This window comes from Geotrypetes seraphini, chromosome 7 (genome assembly GCF_902459505.1).
Source record: "Geotrypetes seraphini chromosome 7, aGeoSer1.1, whole genome shotgun sequence".
NCBI lineage: Eukaryota > Metazoa > Chordata > Amphibia > Gymnophiona > Dermophiidae > Geotrypetes > Geotrypetes seraphini.
This window is the reverse complement of record NC_047090.1, coordinates 44,269,279-44,290,692: the sequence shown is the minus strand read 5'-3', so window position 1 is coordinate 44,290,692 and position 21,414 is coordinate 44,269,279. Positions and strand designations below refer to the sequence as shown.

General features: G+C 43.9%; 1 protein-coding gene across 1 annotated transcript in view; it reads right to left on the bottom strand.

Annotated features, from left to right (window-relative positions):
• WNK1 (WNK lysine deficient protein kinase 1) overlaps window positions 1–21,414 on the bottom strand; it is a 538,182-nt gene that overhangs the window by 360,327 nt on the left and 156,441 nt on the right. The window contains 1 exon segment of the mRNA XM_033953429.1: window positions 3,784–3,872. Within this exon segment, the coding sequence (XP_033809320.1) occupies window positions 3,784–3,872 (89 nt within the window).

Below are 21,414 nucleotides of genomic sequence, written 5' to 3'. Positions count from 1 at the left end.
TCTCCCGTACGAAGAAAGATTGAGCAAATTGCAGCTCTACACTCTCGAAGAGCGTAGGGAGAGGGGAGACATGATTGAGACTTTTAAGTACATCACGGGACGGGTCGAGGTGGAAGAGGATATCTTTCTTCTCAAGGGACCCTCGACCACAAGAGGACATCCGCTCAAACTCAAGGGAGGGAAGTTTCGTGGAGACGCCAGGAAGTACTTCTTCACGGAGAGAGTGATTGAGCATTGGAACAAGCTTCCAGTGCAGGTGGTCGAGGCACGCAGCATCCCAGACTTCAAGAACAAATGGGATACCTATGTGGGATCCCTACGAGGTCATGCCAAGGGATAGGGTCACTAGGACTTGAATTGGCGGGTCAGTAGAATGACAGTACAATTATTGTACTTTAGGGGTCAGTAGACTTAAGAGGGTGGGTAAATGGTGTGGGCAGACTTGATGGGCTATGGCCCTTATCTGCCGTCATCTTTCTATGTTTCTATGTTTCTACTTTCCAAGCTACGTCGGAGGAATCACCAGTCTTACCACAGTCCAGTTGTTCCTGAAGAAGGGGGTGTACACCCCCGAAACGGAGTCCCGTTGGACGGATGATGTCACACATCGGCTGGCTGTTCTATTGTCCAGAGAAGCTAAGTACTTCCACTCATTGACTGGCTTGGTTCAGATTCGGACAGATTTGGACACTTTTCTTCCTTGTTTGGCCCCCCTGACAAGGAGTAGAGACAAGAGCTTCCTTAACTGTTTCTAGTGTGTTTTTTTGATTTATTCAAATCTTTTTTCACACGTAGCACTTTTTGGGGGTGCACTTGATTTATTCTCACGAACAGGAAGAACCCGGGGATGTTTCACAGTTCACACTCTTTCTGAGTGTCAGCCGGTGACAGCCTTCCCCAAGCGGGTGGCTGTGTTACTGAGGGTTCTCCTGTTTCACATTATATGTATATTGTTGGTTAATTCAGGTTGAGGTTTGGGTTCTCTTGTCTCTCCCCCTTGTCGGTTTGTTTCCTTGGGGTTGGGGAGGTTTTGTTGTAGTTAGATTGATTTTAGCAGCAGAAAAACTATCCAAGACAGTGTTCCTAATCAAACAGGAATAAAACAGCATCAACATTAGGTAAAGGAAAAACCTGGATTGAGCCAACATATGGTCAGACATTCCACTTTAAAAGTGCATTGCCACTTTAAGACTTTCAGAAAGGACGCGATAGCCCGCACCGCGCATGCACGAGTGCCTTCCCACCCGATGTAGGCACACGGTCCCTCAGTTTAGTAAGCCAGCTAAGAAGCCAACCAGCTGAAGTACAGTGGAGACAAGTTGTTGAAATCCCTTTACTTTGTGGGCACAAATATACTTCTGATAAGCAGGAAACTGTTTGAGAAGATGCATAAGTAGAGATTATAGTTGACAGCCCTGTTGGCGAACATGGAATTTTGATAAAGTCTCCTGCCAAACTTATCCATAGTGCGGCCCTCCCTCCCTGGAGAAACCGACGCATAAACATTCGTTGAAGCTGACTTCTTTAAAGTAGATTCCACCATCAGGGATTGATGGGGAAGTTGTGGCTTAACAAATCCTGGTAGAGAGTTACTTTGTAGAGTAATTCCAGTTTTCTGGGAGCCACCGGCACCAAGAGTGGTGATTCAAGATTTTTGTAAGTCATAAAATGCCATGTAAAGGGAGCTTCAGCATTTCTTATGGAGTCTGGTCATAATCCAGAGTTTCGAGATACTCTTTACTGTATTTAGAAACAGCCTCCAATGGCACCGAAAGGTCCTTTCCCATCTGTCTTATAAATTTGGTGAAGGACAATTTTTCGGTAGGAGAAGTAGCTCGAGCTGGAAATTGTCTAGGAGAGTTTGATGCAGGAGATTCTTCAGCCTTAGTGGATGATGGAGTGAGATCTGAGTCGGAGTCATCTAGCAAATCTGAGTCTTGCTTCAACCGGTGGCGTTCCGGTGTCGGGGTCTCAGAATGCTTCCTCTTGCTAGACACTTTACCTGACTTAACAGGACTTCGGTCAGAGTGCCTGGAAGAAGACAAATGACGTCGAGGAGATTGATGCTTGGAAGAGTGGCACTCCAGTGCCAGAACGGTAGAGCTGGAGCTGAGTCGATTCTGTGGAGCATCGACAGTGCCGGGAATCCTGGCAACGTTAGACTCAGACTGGACCTGTACTGGAGATGTCAGTGTCAGGAGCAGTAAATGAAACTGGTCCCAGAGCTCCTCCCAAAGCAAAGCATCAAGCTTTTGCCTCAGACTAAGCACCGGTATTTGAGGCCTCATCGGCAGTATTATAGGTGCTGCGACGCGGTCAGGGGAGGACGATGCCAATATTGAGGCACTCTCGATAACGGAACCAGTCGCTGCAGGGACTTGCGCTTGGTCAGAATGAATTGGTTTCATGCCTTTGTGACCACTGTCCCTGATGGGGAAGTGGATGGCTTCTTAGCCGGCTTACCTGAGGGCACGATGTGCTGCGACATAGGTGTCGATGGCGGCGGCGCTGGCGGTGTCGAAGTCCTCGATGCCGATGTCTTTGATGGAGTCAGTGTCGGCAATATCTCTGCTTCCATGATGACACCGAAAAGTTTCTCCTGCTGTAAAATACAGTTTTTAATCCGCTTTTGTAGAGAAGAGTAGGGCTTACAAATCTGAATGCGGTGTTCAGGACCCAAACACTGGAGACACCAGCTGTGAGGGTCTATAAGCGAAATATTGTGTGCACACCAACCGCACTTTTTAAACCCCGTCAGCGGGCATGACATGGACGGGAACACCATCTCTGCCAAATTGAACTCGATGGCTAAGGTGGTCAACAAGGTCCTGCTGGGCCAAAACCCGCAGACGGCAAAAAAACCAAATAACTTTTTCTTTTTAAAAAAAATTTTATTGATTAACGAAAAATAAAATAAAGAAAGAAGAAATAACAAGAGTAAAAGAAAACTGCGAGAGCGGGAAGGCAAAAAACTATCAATGGCCGTTGAAACGTGACTTCTTTGCTCCGTGGAAACTAAGAAACTGAGGGACTGTGTGCCTACGTCGGGCAGGAAGACACTTGCACATGCGCGGTGCGGGCTATTGTGAACTTTCTGAAAGACTTAGGGCTTGTTTTACAAAGCCACGCGGCAACAGCTCCAAAGCCCATAGAGATTAAAGGGCTTCAGGGCTGTTGCTGTGCAGCTTTGTAAAACAGGCCCTTAAAGTGGTGATGCATTTTAAAGTGTTCGTACCAGAGCTCCATCGGTGATGTCACCCACATGTGAGAATATGCTGACTGCTTGTCCTGGGATAAATGACTTTTATGATGCAAAGCTCCTGCTCTTTGGAACAAGCTTCTATTGGAGCTTGGGAAACTATTTTTCTAAAAAAAACATACAACTAATTTAACTTGTGTTACAGAAGGCATTTCCGTCAACTGCGGCGGCAATTCTTAGGTTCTTAACTAAATAGATGTCTTTTGCTGAAATGTAGGGATGGGGAAAGTGGTTTTATCCTTTGTATTCACTAGTTTGTTTGTAAGCAGGGTTACTTGTATTTTATATTATGACAAACATTTTTATGGAACTTTCTCTATGTATTATTTTATCATGGTATTTTAATCTAAATTTACATTGTTTTTACCTTCATTATAGGTTTTTGAATCATTTAATACTGTGACCCACTTAGATTTGTGAAATGAGAGATATAAATCTTTCCAATAAATACATCTTGCCTTGAACACTGGATTGTTTTTTTTTTAGGTGAGAGTAAAAAGTTACTGAGTCCAGACAGTACTCACCTTTCATCTTTGTTTTGTCGGATACATCCTTCAATAATCTCTTTTACCTCAGGAATAGCGACTTTATCAAAGCTGGCTGGCTTAACTCCCTAAATCACACAGAAAAAAGAAATGGAAATAGCACTGATAAGTTTACCCAAAAACAACCAATATATGCTTACCAGAAAGTGTTTTCTATATATATTTATTTTTAATAAACTGCATAGTTGTAAATGTCTGTCCTAAACAGATCAAATTCTAATTTGGAATATACAGTACTTATGTGATTTTTTTTTCTTCAATATTATACATAGAGCAAGCAGTGAATAGGAATTTTTGTACAATCTCTCTGGAGACTGAACTTGTGGGTTCTTGTATGTCTGATAGCTTCTGCTGCAGGGTTACTAAAAGTTGTTCCCTCCCCTTTGGGTTACCTGCCCGGGAGCTTCCTGTCATGCTCAGTTTTGATCCTGCAGCTTCTCTGCATGGTTGAAATCAGTCTATTCTGCTCATGATTTGTTTTCAATTCCTAGTCTTTTTTTAATTTATTTTGCAGGTTTGCCCACATGCTGCGGATCAACTCTGTGCGAGTGATCCTTTGGCGGCAGATCGCAGACATCTTAAATTTCGTCTACTTCTGGAGGGTACTCTGTAAGCCCTCTGGACAGCCTGCAGATTGGATCGGGTCTCCGGGATCATTCACAGAGGGGTAGAGCGCAGGCTGCTGCGGTTCCGTGGAGGTACACCAGGATCAGAACTGCACCGCGTGTCTTCCCTGATTTCCCTGAGGGGTCCTGGTGGTCAGTATCTGAGGTGACAGGGAAGGTGAGGTGGTCAGAAGACCTGAAAATTCCAGTTTAATCAGCTCCTGAGGTACTGATCTCATTGCATGTACTGTGTATTGCAGGCTGCCATAGACTTTCATTGCAGCACATGTCTCTGTGGTATCTGTGAGTCAGAGTTTGCCGATTTTGCGGGGTGCTCAAATCGGTTTTTGGGTGGTTTCCCAGCATGCTCTGGTACCCCCACCTGTAAAATCCTAAAATCGCTGTTTTTCACATTTTCCTGCATTTTTTTAGTCAAAATCAGCACCCGCGGTGGCCATCTTAGATTTTCTTTAAAGTTTTTAAAACTATATATTTTGGACTTAGAAACTTCGTTTTTGCTCCAAACTTCACAGATGGCCACCTCAGGCCAGGATGGCATGGATTCATACTGTAAAAGCAGCGGATGGCTTGCGGTTTCGCAGCTGTGTATTCCATGCGCCGCAGCCCGCAAGGGGCGTGAACCGTTTGTGGATTCTGCACTATCCTCCTCCGGAGAGGCACTGTTTTCATCCGATTCTGCTGGATACGCGATTCCAGCATCAGAGGTGCCAAAATTGGGCGAGGAAGGCGCTTTCGCGAAACGCAAGCACAGTTCTAGGAAAAAGTCTCATAAGTCTTCAAAACATTCCAAATCCGAGTCCCACAGATTGGCTCTGACCGCCTGGGACTATTTTCCGCCAGAATTTGTGGATATGATGTATCAGGCATAGCCCGATTTCTCATGAAAGCCTGTGTCTCCCTCTCAGACTCCGGTGCGGCAGTCTGTTCAGCCAAGATCATGGTGGTGGTTGCCCATCCGCGATCTCTGGATTGTGCTCGAGCATCTGTATATCGACGACTGGCTGATCAAAGCTCCCTTGTGGGAGCAGAGCCGCTTGGTAGTTCGCCAAGTGGTGTCTTTGCTGGAACATCTCGGATGGGTGATCAATCTGAAGAAGAGTCGCCTCAAGCCGACCCAGGACTTGGAGTACCTGGGAATCCGGTTCCACACAGGTCTAAATCGAGTATTTCTTCCAGAATCCAGAAAACTCAAACTCAGGAGTGCGATTTGGGACATGTTAGCGGTCTCGGCAGTACCTACAGGTGTTGGGTCTCATGGTGGCAACCATAGATGTGATTCCGTGAGCAAGAGCTTGCCTATGTCCTCTTCAGTCTTCACTTCTGACACAGTGGAATCCCCAGAGAGATGCACTGGGGGTGAAGCTTCCTTGGTTGGCCTTTGGTCACTCTGAACAAAGGGCTTCCTCTGCAGGTCTTTACTGGGTGATCCTGACCACAGACATGAGCTTCCCTGGCTGGGGTGCAGTTTGCATGTCGGTCCCGGTCCATTGCCATTGGACAACGTGGGAGAGCAGATGGTCCATCAATTGACTGGAGCTGCGAGGGATCCAGTTTGCTCTGCTGAGATTTCAAGGGTGTCTCTGCTGAGATTTCAAGGGTGTCTATATGTTCTCGGACAATGCGACGGCTGTTGCCTATGTCAACTGGGGGTACAAGGAATCCCCTGCTGGGCTTGGAGGATTGGTTACTCTTTGCTTCGGCGGAACGACATCTGTTGGCCTTGTCCACGGCTTATGTGGCCGGTGTAGACAACGTTCAGGCAGACTTTCTCAGTCATCAGACTCTGGACCAGGGAGAATGGTCCCTGTCCGGGTTAGTGTTCGAGACTATAGTGCGCCGCTGGGGTCGTCCTACCTTCGATCTGATGGTGTCTTCTCAGAATAGGAAGGCAGATTTTTCAGCTTATGACGGGAGGTTGGCAGCGAAGGACTCAACACTCTGGTTCAACCTTGGCCCGAAAAGGAACTCCTGTATGTCTTTCCCCTGTGGCCTATGATGGGGTGAGTGCTGCGTCAGGTATCCTCTCACAGGGGTCCAGTGATCCTTGTGGCTCGACTGGCCCAGGACCTGGTACCTTGTGAGGTTGTCCTCACAGAGAGGTCTGCGTCTTCCTTGCCATCGGAGGTTGCTCACGCAGGGGCTGATTGCACTTCAAGATTCGGACTGCTTTGGTCTTACGACCTGGCTCTTGAGCGGGCAGCCTGGTGGTATTCCTCTGTGGTTATTGCCACGCTACTGCAGCGCAAGCAGAAATCAACTGCAGTGTTCTCCCCAGAAATTTTTTCCAGCCGGGTGGCATGAAAAAGTAGCCGGGTGGGGCGGGATGGGGAAATTTGGTGGTGGGGAAAATTAACCCCCTCTTTTACTAAGGTGCGCTAGCATTTTTTGCGCGCGCAAACCCCTGCACTACGTGGGAAAACCAGCGCCAACTCAATGCTGGCGTTAGCATCTAGCGCGCATGGCAATTCCTCCGCGCGCTAAGCGCACACTAAAACCACTATCGGAACTTAGTAAAAGGAGCCCTAAATGTATACTATTTTTATTAGATAATTATTATTATTATTTTCCAATGCTCAATATGACTTCCTTTTTTAAGGTTTGACACTTCTACCAGAATATTTTTACTAAATTTAAGAAGTATTTGCCCTCTTTCAAATGGTATAGAGGTCTAAAAAAGGGAAAGGCATTAATGAAGTCATTATGTTCAATCTAGCCATTTATTTCTGCATGAATTTAAACAACTAAAAAAAAAAAGATAAATATAGCTCATCCAGTCATACAAGAAATGACTGTACAGCAGGGGTGGCCACACTTTTTGGGCTTGCGAGCTACTTTTAAAATGACCAAGTCAAAATGATCTACCAAAAATAAAATTTTTAAAAAACCCACAAAGCACACTGTACGCAGAGAAAATGTTAATTATCATTTATATTCCGCGGGTTTTCAAAGAGGTCAAGGCAGACGATTCTATGCAATGTCACCTCAGGAACAACTATACAAAAATAGACAAATATACCCCCTCCCTTTTTACTAAATTATAATACTGGTTTTTAGAGCAGGGAGATGCACTGAATGCCCTGCGCTGCTCTCGATGCTCATAGGCTCCCTGCGCTAAAAACCGCTATTGCGGTTTAGTAAAAGGGGGCCATAGTGCAAAATATAGACAGCAGATATAAATTCTTAAAACAGACATATTTTGATCACTAAACTGAAAATAAAATCATTTTTCCTACCTTTTTGTCTGGTGATTTCATGAGTCTCTGTTTGAACTTCCTTCTTCTGACTATAAATCCAATATTTTTTCTTTCTGCCCCTCCCCTTTTTCTTTCTGTCTCTCTTTCTTTCTCTCACCCCCTGCCCCCCCAAAACCATCGCGCCAATTTCTCCACTTCCCCGATTCTTTCCCTACCCCCTAAGCCACCATGCCGATTTCTCCCTGCTTCCACGAGCCAGACCAGGAATGTACAAGTGCTGGACTCACAAGACTTCACCTCTGATGTCAATTCTTACGTCGGAGAGGAAGAGCCAGGCAGCAATTGGCTGGCCCAGAACTTCCTCTCTGACGTCAGAATTGACGTCAGAGGTGAAGTCTGAGTCCGGCGCTTGTACGCACCTGGCCTGGCGCAGGAAGAAAAAGATTGCCAAGGCAACGCAATTGACTCACATTGCCTTTGTGATCTACTGGTCGATCGCGCTCGACCATTTGGGCACCCCTGCTGTTATGGTATGGTATCCTGTCCTGACCTGAGGACAGGGGTTTAGTCCCCAAAAAACTGCCTTATTTCCATTTCCTATTTATAAACTTTAATCAATAGATACAATACTACTTGATTCTATGTAAAGCAACAAAAAAAATTTTTTCTACCTTTTGTCGTTTCTGCTTTAATCATCTTGTCTTCACTCTTCTTTCTAGCCAGCATCTGTCCGCTCTGTCTTCCATGCAGCATCAGCCCCTTCCATCCACTGTCCACCCTCTCCCCGTTCCATATGGCATCTTCCCTCTTTTTATGCTCCTTCAATAAACTGTCTATCCTGTGCCCCTTCTCTTCTCCTTTGTACATGATTGATTTCAGCTCTGCCACCTCTCCATTTTTCTCTCTCTGTCAACACCCCGTCCCCTATGCTCTGGGAACTCTCTCTTCTCCTTTCTTTCCTTCGCTCCGGTGCTCTAATGGTCCGTGCCAGCTTCTCTTCTCTACCCCCCCCCCCCCCCCCGACGTAACTTCTGGTTTCGGAGGGAAGCCGGGTTCGAGTCGCTTGCTGGGTTTTGTTTATTTTAAAGTCCAGCGGGAGTCTTTCGGCGGCTCTTCAGGCTGCGCGTTAAGCAGTGGCGGCAGCAGGATTCGGCAGATGACAGTCGGGCGGTAATCTAAATTTGCTGGGCGGAGCGCCCGGCTGAAAAGCGCTGGGGAGAACACTGAACTGTATCGGCCTACGCAAAAGCCTGGAGGTGTTTTCAGGCTTGGTGTGTGGTGGACTTCCTGCAGGCTGGCCTTCTCTATGCGTTCAGATTGCAGAACTCTCCTGTTTAGGTTCCTCTTCATTCAGGGATTCTCTGGCTTCTCACTCGGATGCTGTCCAGATCTTGAGAGGAGCTGGGAGGCTGAGGCCTCCGTTGTGACTGCCTTGCCCATCGTGGAACCTGAATTTGGTCCTGTGCTCCCTATCTTGTCACCCTATGAATCCCTGGATGGGATCTCTCTGTAAAATCTTACCATTAAGACCATCTTCCTGGTGGGCAGTTACATTGGCATGGCGAGTGTCAGAGCTTCAGGCTTTATTGTGCAGAGGTCCCTTTCTTCGCATCACGGAGTCTGCGGTGATTTTGAGGACTGTGCACCTTCTTCTCTTCCAAAAGTGGCTTCCACTTTCCACATCAACCAAGAAGTTCATTTGCCAGCCTTTGTTCCTTTGGATTCCATGTCACAGGACCGTGTTTTGCGGTCTCTGTATGTACGGTGTCTCATTGTGAGATACCAGGAGGCCACTAACACCTTCTGTCTGTCAGGCCATCTGTTTGTCCTGGTGGGCCCCGCGCATCGGGGTCAGCCTGCTTCCAAGGCTACCATTTTGCATTGGATAAGTGCAGCCATTTCTGCAGGCAATGTGGCGGCGGGGAAGAAGACTCCCCTTGGGGTGAAGGCTCACACTACCAGAGGAATGGCTTCCTCGTGGGCTGAATCTCATGCGGTCTTGCCTGAGGAGATTTGTTGGGCGGTCATATGGGCTTCCCTTCATACCTTTTCCAGGTTTTACCGGCTTGATGTGGCAGCTAAGGGTGATACGGCCTTTGGTGCTTCTGTTCTCGCGGCGGGCTCATCGGGCCCCCCCCCCTGAGATTTGGGACTGCTTTGATACGTCTCACGAGTTCAGCCTCCAGAGGGATTATACAAGAATGAAAGATTAGGTTTCTTGCCTCTGCTAGTCTTCCTTCTTATAAATCTCCTCTGGATGCTGAACTCCCGCCCATCTGTTTTGTCCAATTCGCAGGTCGCCTCTTCAGTAACTGGTAAGCTACATTTCTGTCTTTGACCAGCCTCACTAAGAATTACAAGCATATTCCTCTTGGTAAGGCTTAGGGGTTGGTGGGGTCCCCTTCTGCTCTTCAGGCTGTGTCTATGTTCCATAAATTTCCTATGTTTTGCAGTTTTATAATGTTTACATTATGTCTTTGATTACAGTTAGCCTTTTTTGGCCTTAGTTTTTAATGTGATGTTTTCTTGAGCAGAATTGGCTGGTGGCAGGAGTTCCCGTGCTCTTTTTTTTCTTCTTTTCCTGTTGTCATAGATCTACCTGGCTTTTCTACTAACTGAGCATGACAGGAAGCCCCCGGGTAGGTAGCTCAAAGGGGAAGGAACAACTTTTAGTAACCCTGCAACAGAAGCTATCAGACATACAAGAACCCACGAGTTCAGCCTCCAGAGGAGATTTACAAGAAGGAATATTAGCAGAAGTAAGAAACCTAATCTTTCACTCAGGTTTGCAGTTCTGTGCTCTAACCCAGTAGTTCTCAATCCTGTCCTGGAGGACCACCAGGCCAATCGGGTTTTCAGGCTAGCCCTAATGAATATGCATGATAGAGATTTGCATATAATGGGAGTGATAGGCATGCAAAGCTGCTCCATGCATATTCATTAGAGCTAACCTGAAAACCCGATTGGCCTGGTGGTCCTCCAGGACAGGGTTGGGAACCACTGCTCTAACCAATACACAGCAAAAATATTTACTATCACTCCAGTCTATGCACCAATTTCATTACTAAAAATGCAATGCAAATTTTTTTTCACACTTAGCAGCTTTCTCATGAATTAAGGACTATTATAGTAGCTGAATTAGAACCAGCTTCTATTGGGTTAAGGACCATAAGCTTTCATTCTCAACTAGCATGATTTTTGGGGTAGGTCTTACTATAAGCCCCACCCCAAAAATAAGCCCTAATTGAAGCGCTGGATTCACAGGAAGCAGCGTTCTCCCCTCCCCCCCACGCTGTGCAGCTGAACCCCACTGATCCTTCCATCTCTCCCTCCCATCCGAACCCCGCTGACCGTGAGACCGACATACCTTCTTCCAAACGACGTCGGCAGCAATCTAAACAAGCTGCTTTGCGGCATTCTCCCGTCACATCACTGATGATGTCATCAGCAACGCACCACATGGAACGCCCCGGCGAGAGAAGGCCGCGAAGCAGGCTGTTTAGATTGCTGCCGACGTTGTCGTTTGGAAGAAGGTATGTCGGCAGGGTTCAGAAGGGAGGGAGAGATGGAAGGGTCAACGGGGATTCGGCTGCGTGGGATTCGGGGGGGATGTGTGGGAGGGATAGAAAGATGCTGCACATGGGGATGGAGGGATAGAAGCTGTGGAAGGGTTCAGCTGCACAAGAGATGGGAGGGAGGGATGGAGAGATGCTGTGCAAAGGTTCTTCTGCACGGGGGGAATGGGAGGGAGGGAAGGTTAGAAAGATGCTGCAGAGGGAGGGCACAAGGGTATGGGTGAGAGAGGAGGAAGGATGCTGCACTTGTGGGGGAGAGAAAGGCAAGAGGAAGAATTGGGGTGGAGGAGAGGAAGGGAGAGATGATCATGTACAAGAAAAAAATAAGAACTATCCTGAAAATAAAACCTAGTGTGCTTTTTGGGCCCCAAATTAATATAAGACAGTGTCTTATTTTTGGGGAAACATGGTACTTCCCTCCCTCTCCCCTCCAATATTTAGCTCAGTCATTGCTGTGACAGTCTTCAGTCAGCTACAGACCATGACTAACTCCAGAACTTGTTAAGTCTAAAATTTGTGTGTGCTTGTAGTCCAACAGCTGTTGAACAATAAATACCAAGATGCAAAACTACATTCACCGTCTCTGCAGCATCTTCAACCACCTTGGAAAAGCAGAATGCAAGCTCAAATGTCAAATATGGGTCCTCCACATTGCATGCATGATTCATAATTGTCTTTTTTTAAAAAAAGAAAATGTTAGATGGAGTTTTAAAAATACTGTCTATGGTAATCGGCTCTATCATTTCCTTTTAAAGAAAGGAAAGAAAAATGTTTGTTTCTGGCACAAAATGTTTGTTTTTTTAGCACAAAATGGAGATAATGGAAATCACTCAAAGTAAATACATGAAAGGAAATTTTATAACTGCGCATAAATTGCACAGAAAAGCAGCATGGGTGCAAGTTTGTTTAGCATGTAACTTCCTATGAGCATGCATAAGGGCAGAGCATGGTGGTGGTATGACTGTAACTTATTACTATGTACTGTTTGGTGAAGAAATAAGCCAGAATCTTCAATTTGCAAATGAATTTAAACAGGTTCACCCTAACATTGAAAGCATTTTACGAGGGGGTGGGTAAAAAGGAGAGATCTTTATTACTATTACTTATTTCTATAATGCTACTAGACATATGCAACTCTGTACATCAAAACATACAGAGACAGTCCCTGCTCAAAAGACCTTACAATCTAGTCAAGAGAGACAGACTGGACAAGAAGGTGCATCTATACACAGTGCTCAGATGGGGGAATTACAGAGGGAATGGTAAGACAGATATTGGTGCTTAGCAGGTAGGTTGGAGTTTGGAATTGAAAGCAGTTTCAAAGAAGTGGACTTTGAGTATGGATTTGAATACTGCCAGAGACGGAGCTTGATGTACCAAATCAGGCAATTTGTTCCAGGTTTATGGTGCAACAAAGTAGAAAGGACAGAGGGCAAGATTCTCAAAACTAACGCCATAGCTAAACTGTTTTCCGGCGGTTTAGCCTGCATGCATTTTAGTGGCAGATTATCAAAATGGATTATCTGTCTTTAGCGAGGTTTCTAGCAGTCTCCGACAATGGCATGGAAATGTGCTTTTTGACACCGATATGAGTCCACCGGAGGATTCTTAAAAATCGCCAAGGCATTTTCGAAGAGCAGCGTCAGCTTTTGGCAACAAAAAGCAGCGACTGGGCCAGGGGTGCCATTAGTGCCAGTGTTTTGACTGTGAGTAATGAGAAAAAAATGTGTATCTATATATTTTTAGTGGAGGATAGTAAAATCACACTTCTTTTGAGTTTTTGGGAGAGACAGGCATGTTTCATACACGCTTGTTAGAAGCCAATGTTTCTTCTTGAGCATGTATGTGTATGATATCCCTGTCTTGTGCGTTTCTGGCTTTGGGTCTTGATTAAATTTTACGTTAAAAACAAATTACAAGATTTACCTGAATTAGTAGCTTTGGGGGAGGAGATCTGGGACATTATAGACTGCAGTGTTCTCCCCAGGGCCTTTTAGCCGGGCGCTCCGCCCGCCTAATTTAGATGACTGCCCAGCTGTCATCTATCAGGAATCCTGCAGCTGCCACCCCTCAATGTAAAAAAAAATCCCCCCCCCAAAACCACCTCTCACCGGCTTGGAGACACGAACTCATGCTTTCGGGCTCTAAGGTGTGTGTGCCGACTTCCCTCCGAAACCGGAAGTTACGTCCGGGGGGGGGGGGAGAAGAGAAGGGAAACCGGCACACACACCTTAGAGCCCCGAAGCATGAGTTCGCTACGGGCTAAGGCAAGAGACTGGTCAACGACGGATGGAAGCTTACAACTCGCTGCCGGGTCCTGCCTACTTTCTGTTTCCGCGAAGTCAGGACCCGGCAACGAGGAAGGCCCGAAGCAAATTGTAAGTTTCCCTCCGTCACTGAGCTATGGAGGGAAGCTTATGATTTGCCTAGCGACTTTGCCAACAGATGTGTGAATTGGGAGGGAAGGGGCTCATCTCTCCACCCTTGTTCTCATTGCGCGGCCGGTGGCGGAAACAGTGTAGAGCTAGAGCTGGCCGTGGACCGGGAGCGGGTGTTGCTGGCTCAGCGGCGGCAGTTGCATGTGCTTTTCACACGCTACGGCGACAACAGCTCGCTGATGGTGCAAGGCTTTCAGCAGCTCCTGCTCAGCATCGGTTTGGGGCAAGTCAAGTCAAGTGGCTACCGGGGGAAGAGAAGGTGGAAGATGCCCGGCACCAGGGCTGGAACCATGGCAGCCATGGCTCTGGCTGCCTGGCTCCTGTTGCCCACTGCAGCTTGGCTCTGGCAGCGCCCACAAGCCCCAAACCGCTAACCAGACCCAACTATTCCAAGGCCGTTACAGCCGGAGCCCCAGGGGGTGAGACACCGAGTGCCACTGTGACTAAACTAATTCATTATTTGCCTGTGACTTTCTGGTATTTAGGATTAACTCTTTCCATTCAACCCTTGACTTTAAACACACAAGTCTGGAAGTCTAAGCACATTTATTTATTTATGTTTACAGGTATTTGGGAACATAAAACATAGTGAAAGCTACTTTCGACCGGTGATAGGACAAAAGCGCGCGAGACTTCGGCGCGCCTACATTTCTGCACAGACAAATCGGTGCAAGACCCCAGCGCGCCGCCTAAAAAGTTACTTTTAAAGAGCTCTGACGGGAGTGTGGGGGGAACCTCCCCACTTTACTTCATATTTTTGCGCTGCCGTTGGGGGGGTGTCATTATAGAGAAAACTGAACTTTTTCCTAAAATATTGGGAAAAAGTTAAGTTTGCTCTATAATGGAGGGTTCCAACCCCACAACTCCCCCCAATGGCAGCGTGAACAGTATGAAGTAAACTGGTGGGGGTTCCCCACTCACACCCCGCGTCGGAGCTCTTTAAAAGTAACTTTTTAGGCGGCCTGCTGGAGTCGTGTTGATTTGTCTGCGCTGAAATGTCGGTGCACTGAAGTCCCGCGCGTGAATGACTAAGAACCGTTGCGACCTTGCCCCCCCCCCCCCCCCCGAAAAAAATGATTCTGTAGTGGAGGTCGTAACTGGTGTTATTTAATAGAGCAGGGACTGGATGCTTGAAGAATGTATGGTAGTCCTGGGGTTATTGATGCAGTTGCAGCGCTGTAGAGAAACACTTTTCTAGATTATACATCTTATTGTTTGGGGGAGGCTTATCCTTGCTTTTAAAGTTGGACTTATAAATGTATTTTGCATTATTATTATTTTTGTATTAATAGGATTTTTATAATTTTGACATTGGGGAGGAGTATTTTAATGGTTGTACAGTAGGGTTGTGTGTACATGAAAAATGAATGGAAGAAATTGCATTACAATTAGTACTATTATAATGGGAGTGAGGTCAGGGATGGAGCTTGGACTGAGATACTCAGTTAGTATTTGTTAGACTTAGGGGGGTACTTGGCTTGAAGAAGTTGAGAAACATTAGTCTCTAGGTGACTAGTATGGAGTTCACTAAGTAAGGGTCCCTTTTACAAAGCCACAGTAGCAATTCTCCCATGGCAAATGCACCAAAGTCCATTCAATTCCTATGGGCTTCAGTGCATTTGCTGTGGCAGAATTGCTGTTGCAGCTTTGTAGAAGGAGCCCTAAGGCAGGAACTACTGTCTCTGTGCTGTGTCTTAAAACACAGATTGCCGGGGATGCAAAGCATTAACTGATTCAACTTGAGTTTGAAGTACGGTAGTTTTGAAAGAAATGGAAAGTTTGATTCTGGTCATTAGTTATTCGGAATAAGAGGATCTGCATTACTTTTTTTCAAGGGTGGCTTAAATGCTACTGGAATATTGCCTAAGTGTCAAACTTTAAAAAAGAAAGTCATATTGAGCATTGGAAAATAATTAACAATTAACTAATAAAAATAGTGCACATTTAGTGATCTTTTTACTAAGGCGTGCTAGCTATTTTAGCGCACACTAAACGCTAATGCATCCATAAACTATAATGGACACGTTAGCGTTTAGCGTATGTTAAAATGGCTAGCAAGCCTTAGTAAAAGGACCTTTTCATTTTCTCCACCACCAAATTTCCCCATCCCGCCCCGCCTGGCTACTTTCTCATGCCACCCGGCTGGAAAAAATTTCTGGGGAGAACACTGGACTGACACCTGTGCCGGGTAAAATGGTAGAGACTATTATAAAGAACAAAATGATAGAACATATACATAAGCATGGATTAATGAGAAAAAGTTAACAAGGGAAATCTTGTCTCACTAATCCATTGCATTTCTTTGAAGGAGTGAATGAACATGTGGATAAAGGTGAGCCCGTTGATACTGTGACCTGGATTGGCCACCATGAGAACGGGCTACTGGGCTTGATGGACCATCGGTCTGACCCAGTAAGGCTATTCTTATGTTCTTATGTGTATTTGGATTTTCAAAAAACTGACAAAGTACCTCATGAAAGACTTCTGAGAAAATAAGAGCATCATGGGATAGGTAATATCCTATTATGGATTAAGAGCTGGTTGAAAAACAGACTAGGTTTAAATGGTTAATATCCTCAATAGAGAAAGGTAAATAGTGGGGTTCTCCAGGGATCGGTGCTGGGACTGCTGCTTTTTAACATATTTATCAATGATCTAGGGATGGGAATAACTAATGAGATAATTACATTTGCTGATGACAAAGTTGTTCAAAGTTGTTAAATTGCAAGAGGACCTTGTGAACTTAGAAGACTGGGCATCAAAATGGCAGATGTTTAATGTGAGCAAGTGCAAAGTGATGAATGTGGAAAAGAAGAACCTGAACTATAGCTACATGATGCAGGGTTCCATGGTAGGAATCACTAACCAGGAAAAAGATCTAAGTGTCTTCGTTGAGGAAACATTGAAACCCTCATCTCAATGTGCGTCAATGGCTAAGAAAGCAAATAGAATGTTAGGAATTATCAGGAAAGTAATGGAAAACAAAGATGAAAATACTATAATGCCCTAGTATCACAATATGGTACATCCACACTTTGAATACTGTGGGTAATTCTGGTCACCATATCTCAAAAAAGATGTAGCGGAATTAGAAAACGTTCAGAGAAGGGTGACAAAATTGATAAAAGGGATGGGATGACTTCCCTATGAGGAAAGGCTAAAACGGCTAGGGCTCTTCAGCTTGGAGAAGAGATGGCTCAGGGGTAATACTGAGTGGCATGGAAAGGGTAGATGTGAATCACTTGTTTACTCTTTCCAAAAATACTAGGACTAGGGAGCATGCGATGAAGCTACAGACTGGAGAAAATATTTCTTCACACAACGTGTAATTAAACTCTGGAATTTGCTGCCAGAGAATGTGGTGAAATCAGTTCGCTTAGAAAGGCTTAAAAAAGGTTTAGATAATTTCCCTAAAAGAAAAGTCCATAGGCCATTATTGTGATGACCTGGGGAAGTCCACTAGTTATTCCTAGGATAAGCAGCATAAAATCTGTTTTACTACTTGGGATCTAGCTAGGTACTTGTGAACTGGATTGGCCGGTTCATAGACAACCCCGCGAAAGACAAAGGCGCGCGCCGACAACTGAGCGCAAGACGGAGGCGTGCGCCAAAGAAAATTACAGTTTTTAGGGGCTCCAACGGGGGTTTTTATTGGGGAGCCCCACCAGTTTACTTAATAGAGATCGTGCCGGCGTTGTGGGGGGTTTTAGCCCTCCACATTTTACTGTAAACTTAACTTTTTCCCTAAAAACAGGGAAAAAGTGAAGTTTTCAGTAAAATGTGGGGGGTTACAACCCCCAACGCGGCGCGATCTCTATTAAGTAAAGTGGGGGGATTCCCCCCCCACGCGCCCCCCCCCCCCACGTCAGAGCCATAAAAACAGTAATTTTCTTCAGCGCGCACCTCCGCGCTGCGCTCAATTGTCAGCACGCGCCTTTGTCCCGGCGCGCTTTTGACCCGACACCGGATTGGCCACTGTTGGAAACAGGATGTTGGGCTTGATGGACCTTCGGTCTCTCCCAGTATGGCAATTCTTATGTTCTTATATTTGTCACTTGGTTCTGCCAGCACTACATATGTTGCACTGGCTTTCAGTAAATTACCAGATACAATTTAAAGTATTATCAATTGTTTTTAAGGTGTTATTTCTGGATGACCCATAAGTAATGTGGATGAAACTAATGATTAACTGACATATATGCTCCAGTCATCTCAAGACTTTGTTTTGCAAAAATCGGGGGTGGCTGACTTGAAAAATGCAGAGACAATCAAGAGAGCTTTTTCTAATTATGCCACAGAATCTTGGAATATGGCTGCTTAGGAGTATTTTATTCAAGATGTGACCATTTGGCCTCCTGGAAAACATGTAAAACCTGTTTAGTCCAACATGCATTTTATAGTTTGGTCTGTTTTGCTCATTATGAAGTTGTGATTACAAATGTGAACTTGTAAGTTGCCTGGAGCTTTTTGGGCAGGTGACCTATACATATTAATACATCTAGGGAAGGGGAGAAGAAAAACAAATACTATCATTTGATACCATAGAGTTATAGGAAGGCTATGAAAAACTGAATTATGATCAGAAAATCTGTTTTGTTATGACCAGGAAGAGCAAATTAGCTAAAGAGAATAAAGAAAATAAGTCACAAGCAAGCAAATCATCTATCCCCACTGGTTATTTAAAACATTTAAGAACCTATTTTTTTTTTTTTTTTTTTGCTTCAGAGCTATATAATGTTTTGCAAGAACTACAAGAAGCTAAAATTCTCAATTATGCACTGGGGGGGTGATTCGGTAGAGGACAATGGGAAGTTATAAGAAAATAAACTTCTCGCTTAAATTGGAATTCTGTGAAAAACCATTTGGCATGGGGAGGGGAGAGGAGGATTATATGCTGTAAATGATTTTTGTTTGTTATGTATTGTTGCTATTTGGTTTATAAAAAAGAGATTTCAATATAAAACTTAACCGCATTTTCAAAGTGCCATGCTATGTCTAAGAATTTAGAAACAGCAACTTTACTTTGTCTTTCTGATTTTTATCACAATTCTGTCTCACTTTTCAACAAATTCTACAGGTTCCACACTTTATTTTTTACTCCAGCTGTTTTCAAACAGAAAGAGGCAAAAACTACTACCAAAGAAAAACAGTTACTGCTCAGACAAGAGGAAGGAACTATAATAACTATGCAAAACATCATGTGTGTGGAAGTTTGAGAGTCGGAATACTTTACCATTATGTTTAGCGATGTAATCTATAATCTTATAAAGCATTAACTAGTAGTTTATTATAATTAGAGCTTCTGATTTTAGTATAACTAATAAGCATATATAAACCACCACCTGTGCAAAATAAGTAAAATAAGTTTTGTGGTGCCTTCTGTTTACCCATTTAACTTTGCATCTGAAGGGCACCTATATGGTCACAAAGCTCATTTACATCTTTTTATTTGGTTCTTTAAAAAGGTGTTACAATCTGGGACACCCACAATTTGCAAAATGAGCTTAAAACAAAAAAGGAAAGGAAAAGGTAATGTGTCAAATTGACACAGGTAAGCATGCAATACAGAGGAACTGGATTCAGTCCTTGGGTTAGGTATTGTGGTAAAGCTCATAGACCTTGAATGGGTAGTGGGCTGAGGGGCACCATTCATCACAACTTCAAAATCTAGTAGGCAGATTGGAGTACATGATTGCAGAGAGCAGCCTAGAGCATGAACCCTGGTTAGGAAGCATAGCTTGTAGTAAAGATTGAACTAAGATATGAAAGAAGCAATAAAGGTTGAAGGGAGGGGGAAGATACCCATATAGGTTTTGAAGGACAATTCACTGTTTCCCATAAAGCAGGTGCTGACTGAAATGTAAGCCCAAAAGGAGAAGGAAGTTGCTTGGACCAAAAAAAAAAAAATCACTTTACCAATCCAAAGTTACACCTCTGTTCTGACAATTTACTCACATAAAATGTTAAAAATTGTATTTAAGTACTATACATTAAATATATAATAAACAAGGATTCTTCTTTAAGCAACTGATGTCAGATATTAGCAGATATCATTAGACTATTTTATCTATTACAGAAAAAAAACAGCAAGTGTTCAATTTTCCAAGTACACTGTGTGTAAAAAAATTGACAATCAGTACATAACAGAAAATATATAGTAACAAATTAAGCAGCCTATCACTAGAAGAGGCACTATGAAGGGTACTGTCATTATACTAGTTTAACATGTTTAATTAGAATTAAAAAGTTACGCTGTGTAAAACTAGATTTTCATTACAAACATTTCCCACTCCACTACATTGTTACTCTGAATTATGAGCCTTCTGCCCAACAGGAAATCGGTATAAACTGCCTGATTAAAAGTCACAACTTACTGCTTTGTGTCCTTGACAAAAGAGTTGCCATTTCAAGAAATGATCTTTCAACTTATTATGAATATCTAAGTAATTTTTTTTTTTGTAAGTCTTTATTGATTTTCACACTTTGATAGTGCAATACAAATGGTAAATCAGAAAAACTGCATCAAAAACACTATTAACTATACAATTACTACATTAAACAATCATTTTAAAAGACAAATTAGTTTTACTTGCTTTCTCCCTAAATCTTCCTTTCATTAATTTCCTGTTTTACTGAAGAGTTAATTAATTTAAATCCATCTCATGTCTGACAGTACAGCAAATTTCCTATTGTTTGTTACCTACCTCTTTAGTGCAGTTCTTCTTGTGAGCACAGCAGCAACAATGAGAATTTACAATAACAAACACTGGGCAGGAGTCCTTTATGCTATAATCCATCTGAAGCGACATGGCAGTGAGTAGCAATATCTCACCAGAAATCCAAGTTTGGCTCTAAAATATGGGCCATGTAAACAAACAGCAGATGGAAAAAACTCATATCAAAATTAGAGGGGCGCATACTTTACTCTTGAGGACACTCGCTCTTGCTCTCAAGTCTTACAGAGAAAGAGAACACTGCTTTTCTCTGCAGCTCCTGGTAAACTTAAATACTATGTTTCAGGTAATACTACTTTACCACACCCACTCCTCTACTGGACATCACATGGGACAGCATGTAGAGTGGGAGCTAGCCTATGTACCACCCTCAAAAATCTTCCCACACGCCTTGAAAGTTTATATTTATATACAGCAAGGGAGTTTTACTAGGAAACAAAGGATGGAATTTTGTTTGAAATTTCTAGCTACACTAACATTTGATCCCTAGTTTTTCCTACAGGAGAGGCTGGACAGCTGCAGTACTGTCCCCCTTCTCCCTCCCTCCCTCCCATTCAACAATTAGGACTACTAAAATTATTAAAGCCCTGCTCACAAAGTTTCAGTAATCATTTAGTGTTACCATTTCCATACTTTTTGAATTACTTTTTTTATTTACTTAATTCCTATTATTCATGCATCTACCAAAAATAAAGTGAGTTACAAAGCAAAATATCTATTAATACACAAGAAACAAAAGAAATATAAAACAAAACATAATGTAGACCTCTCACTTGGTCCCAATGCTGAAGCTATGATGTAGAATTTCTACTCATAAGCTTCTACTAATTCAACTACTGTTTACCTAACTTCCGGTGATGTTACCTGCCAGCATGGCCGCATATCAACAACTATGTACCTCATAACAAATAGGAGCGTGACTTTAGATGCAGGTGTTTGAGGCTGCTGTTTTTGCACCTGTGACTTTTGGGCACTATTGTACTGGTGCCTGAGTTTTAGACACCTAAACAGCCATTATCTAAGAGTCCCCCCCCTGGCATTTT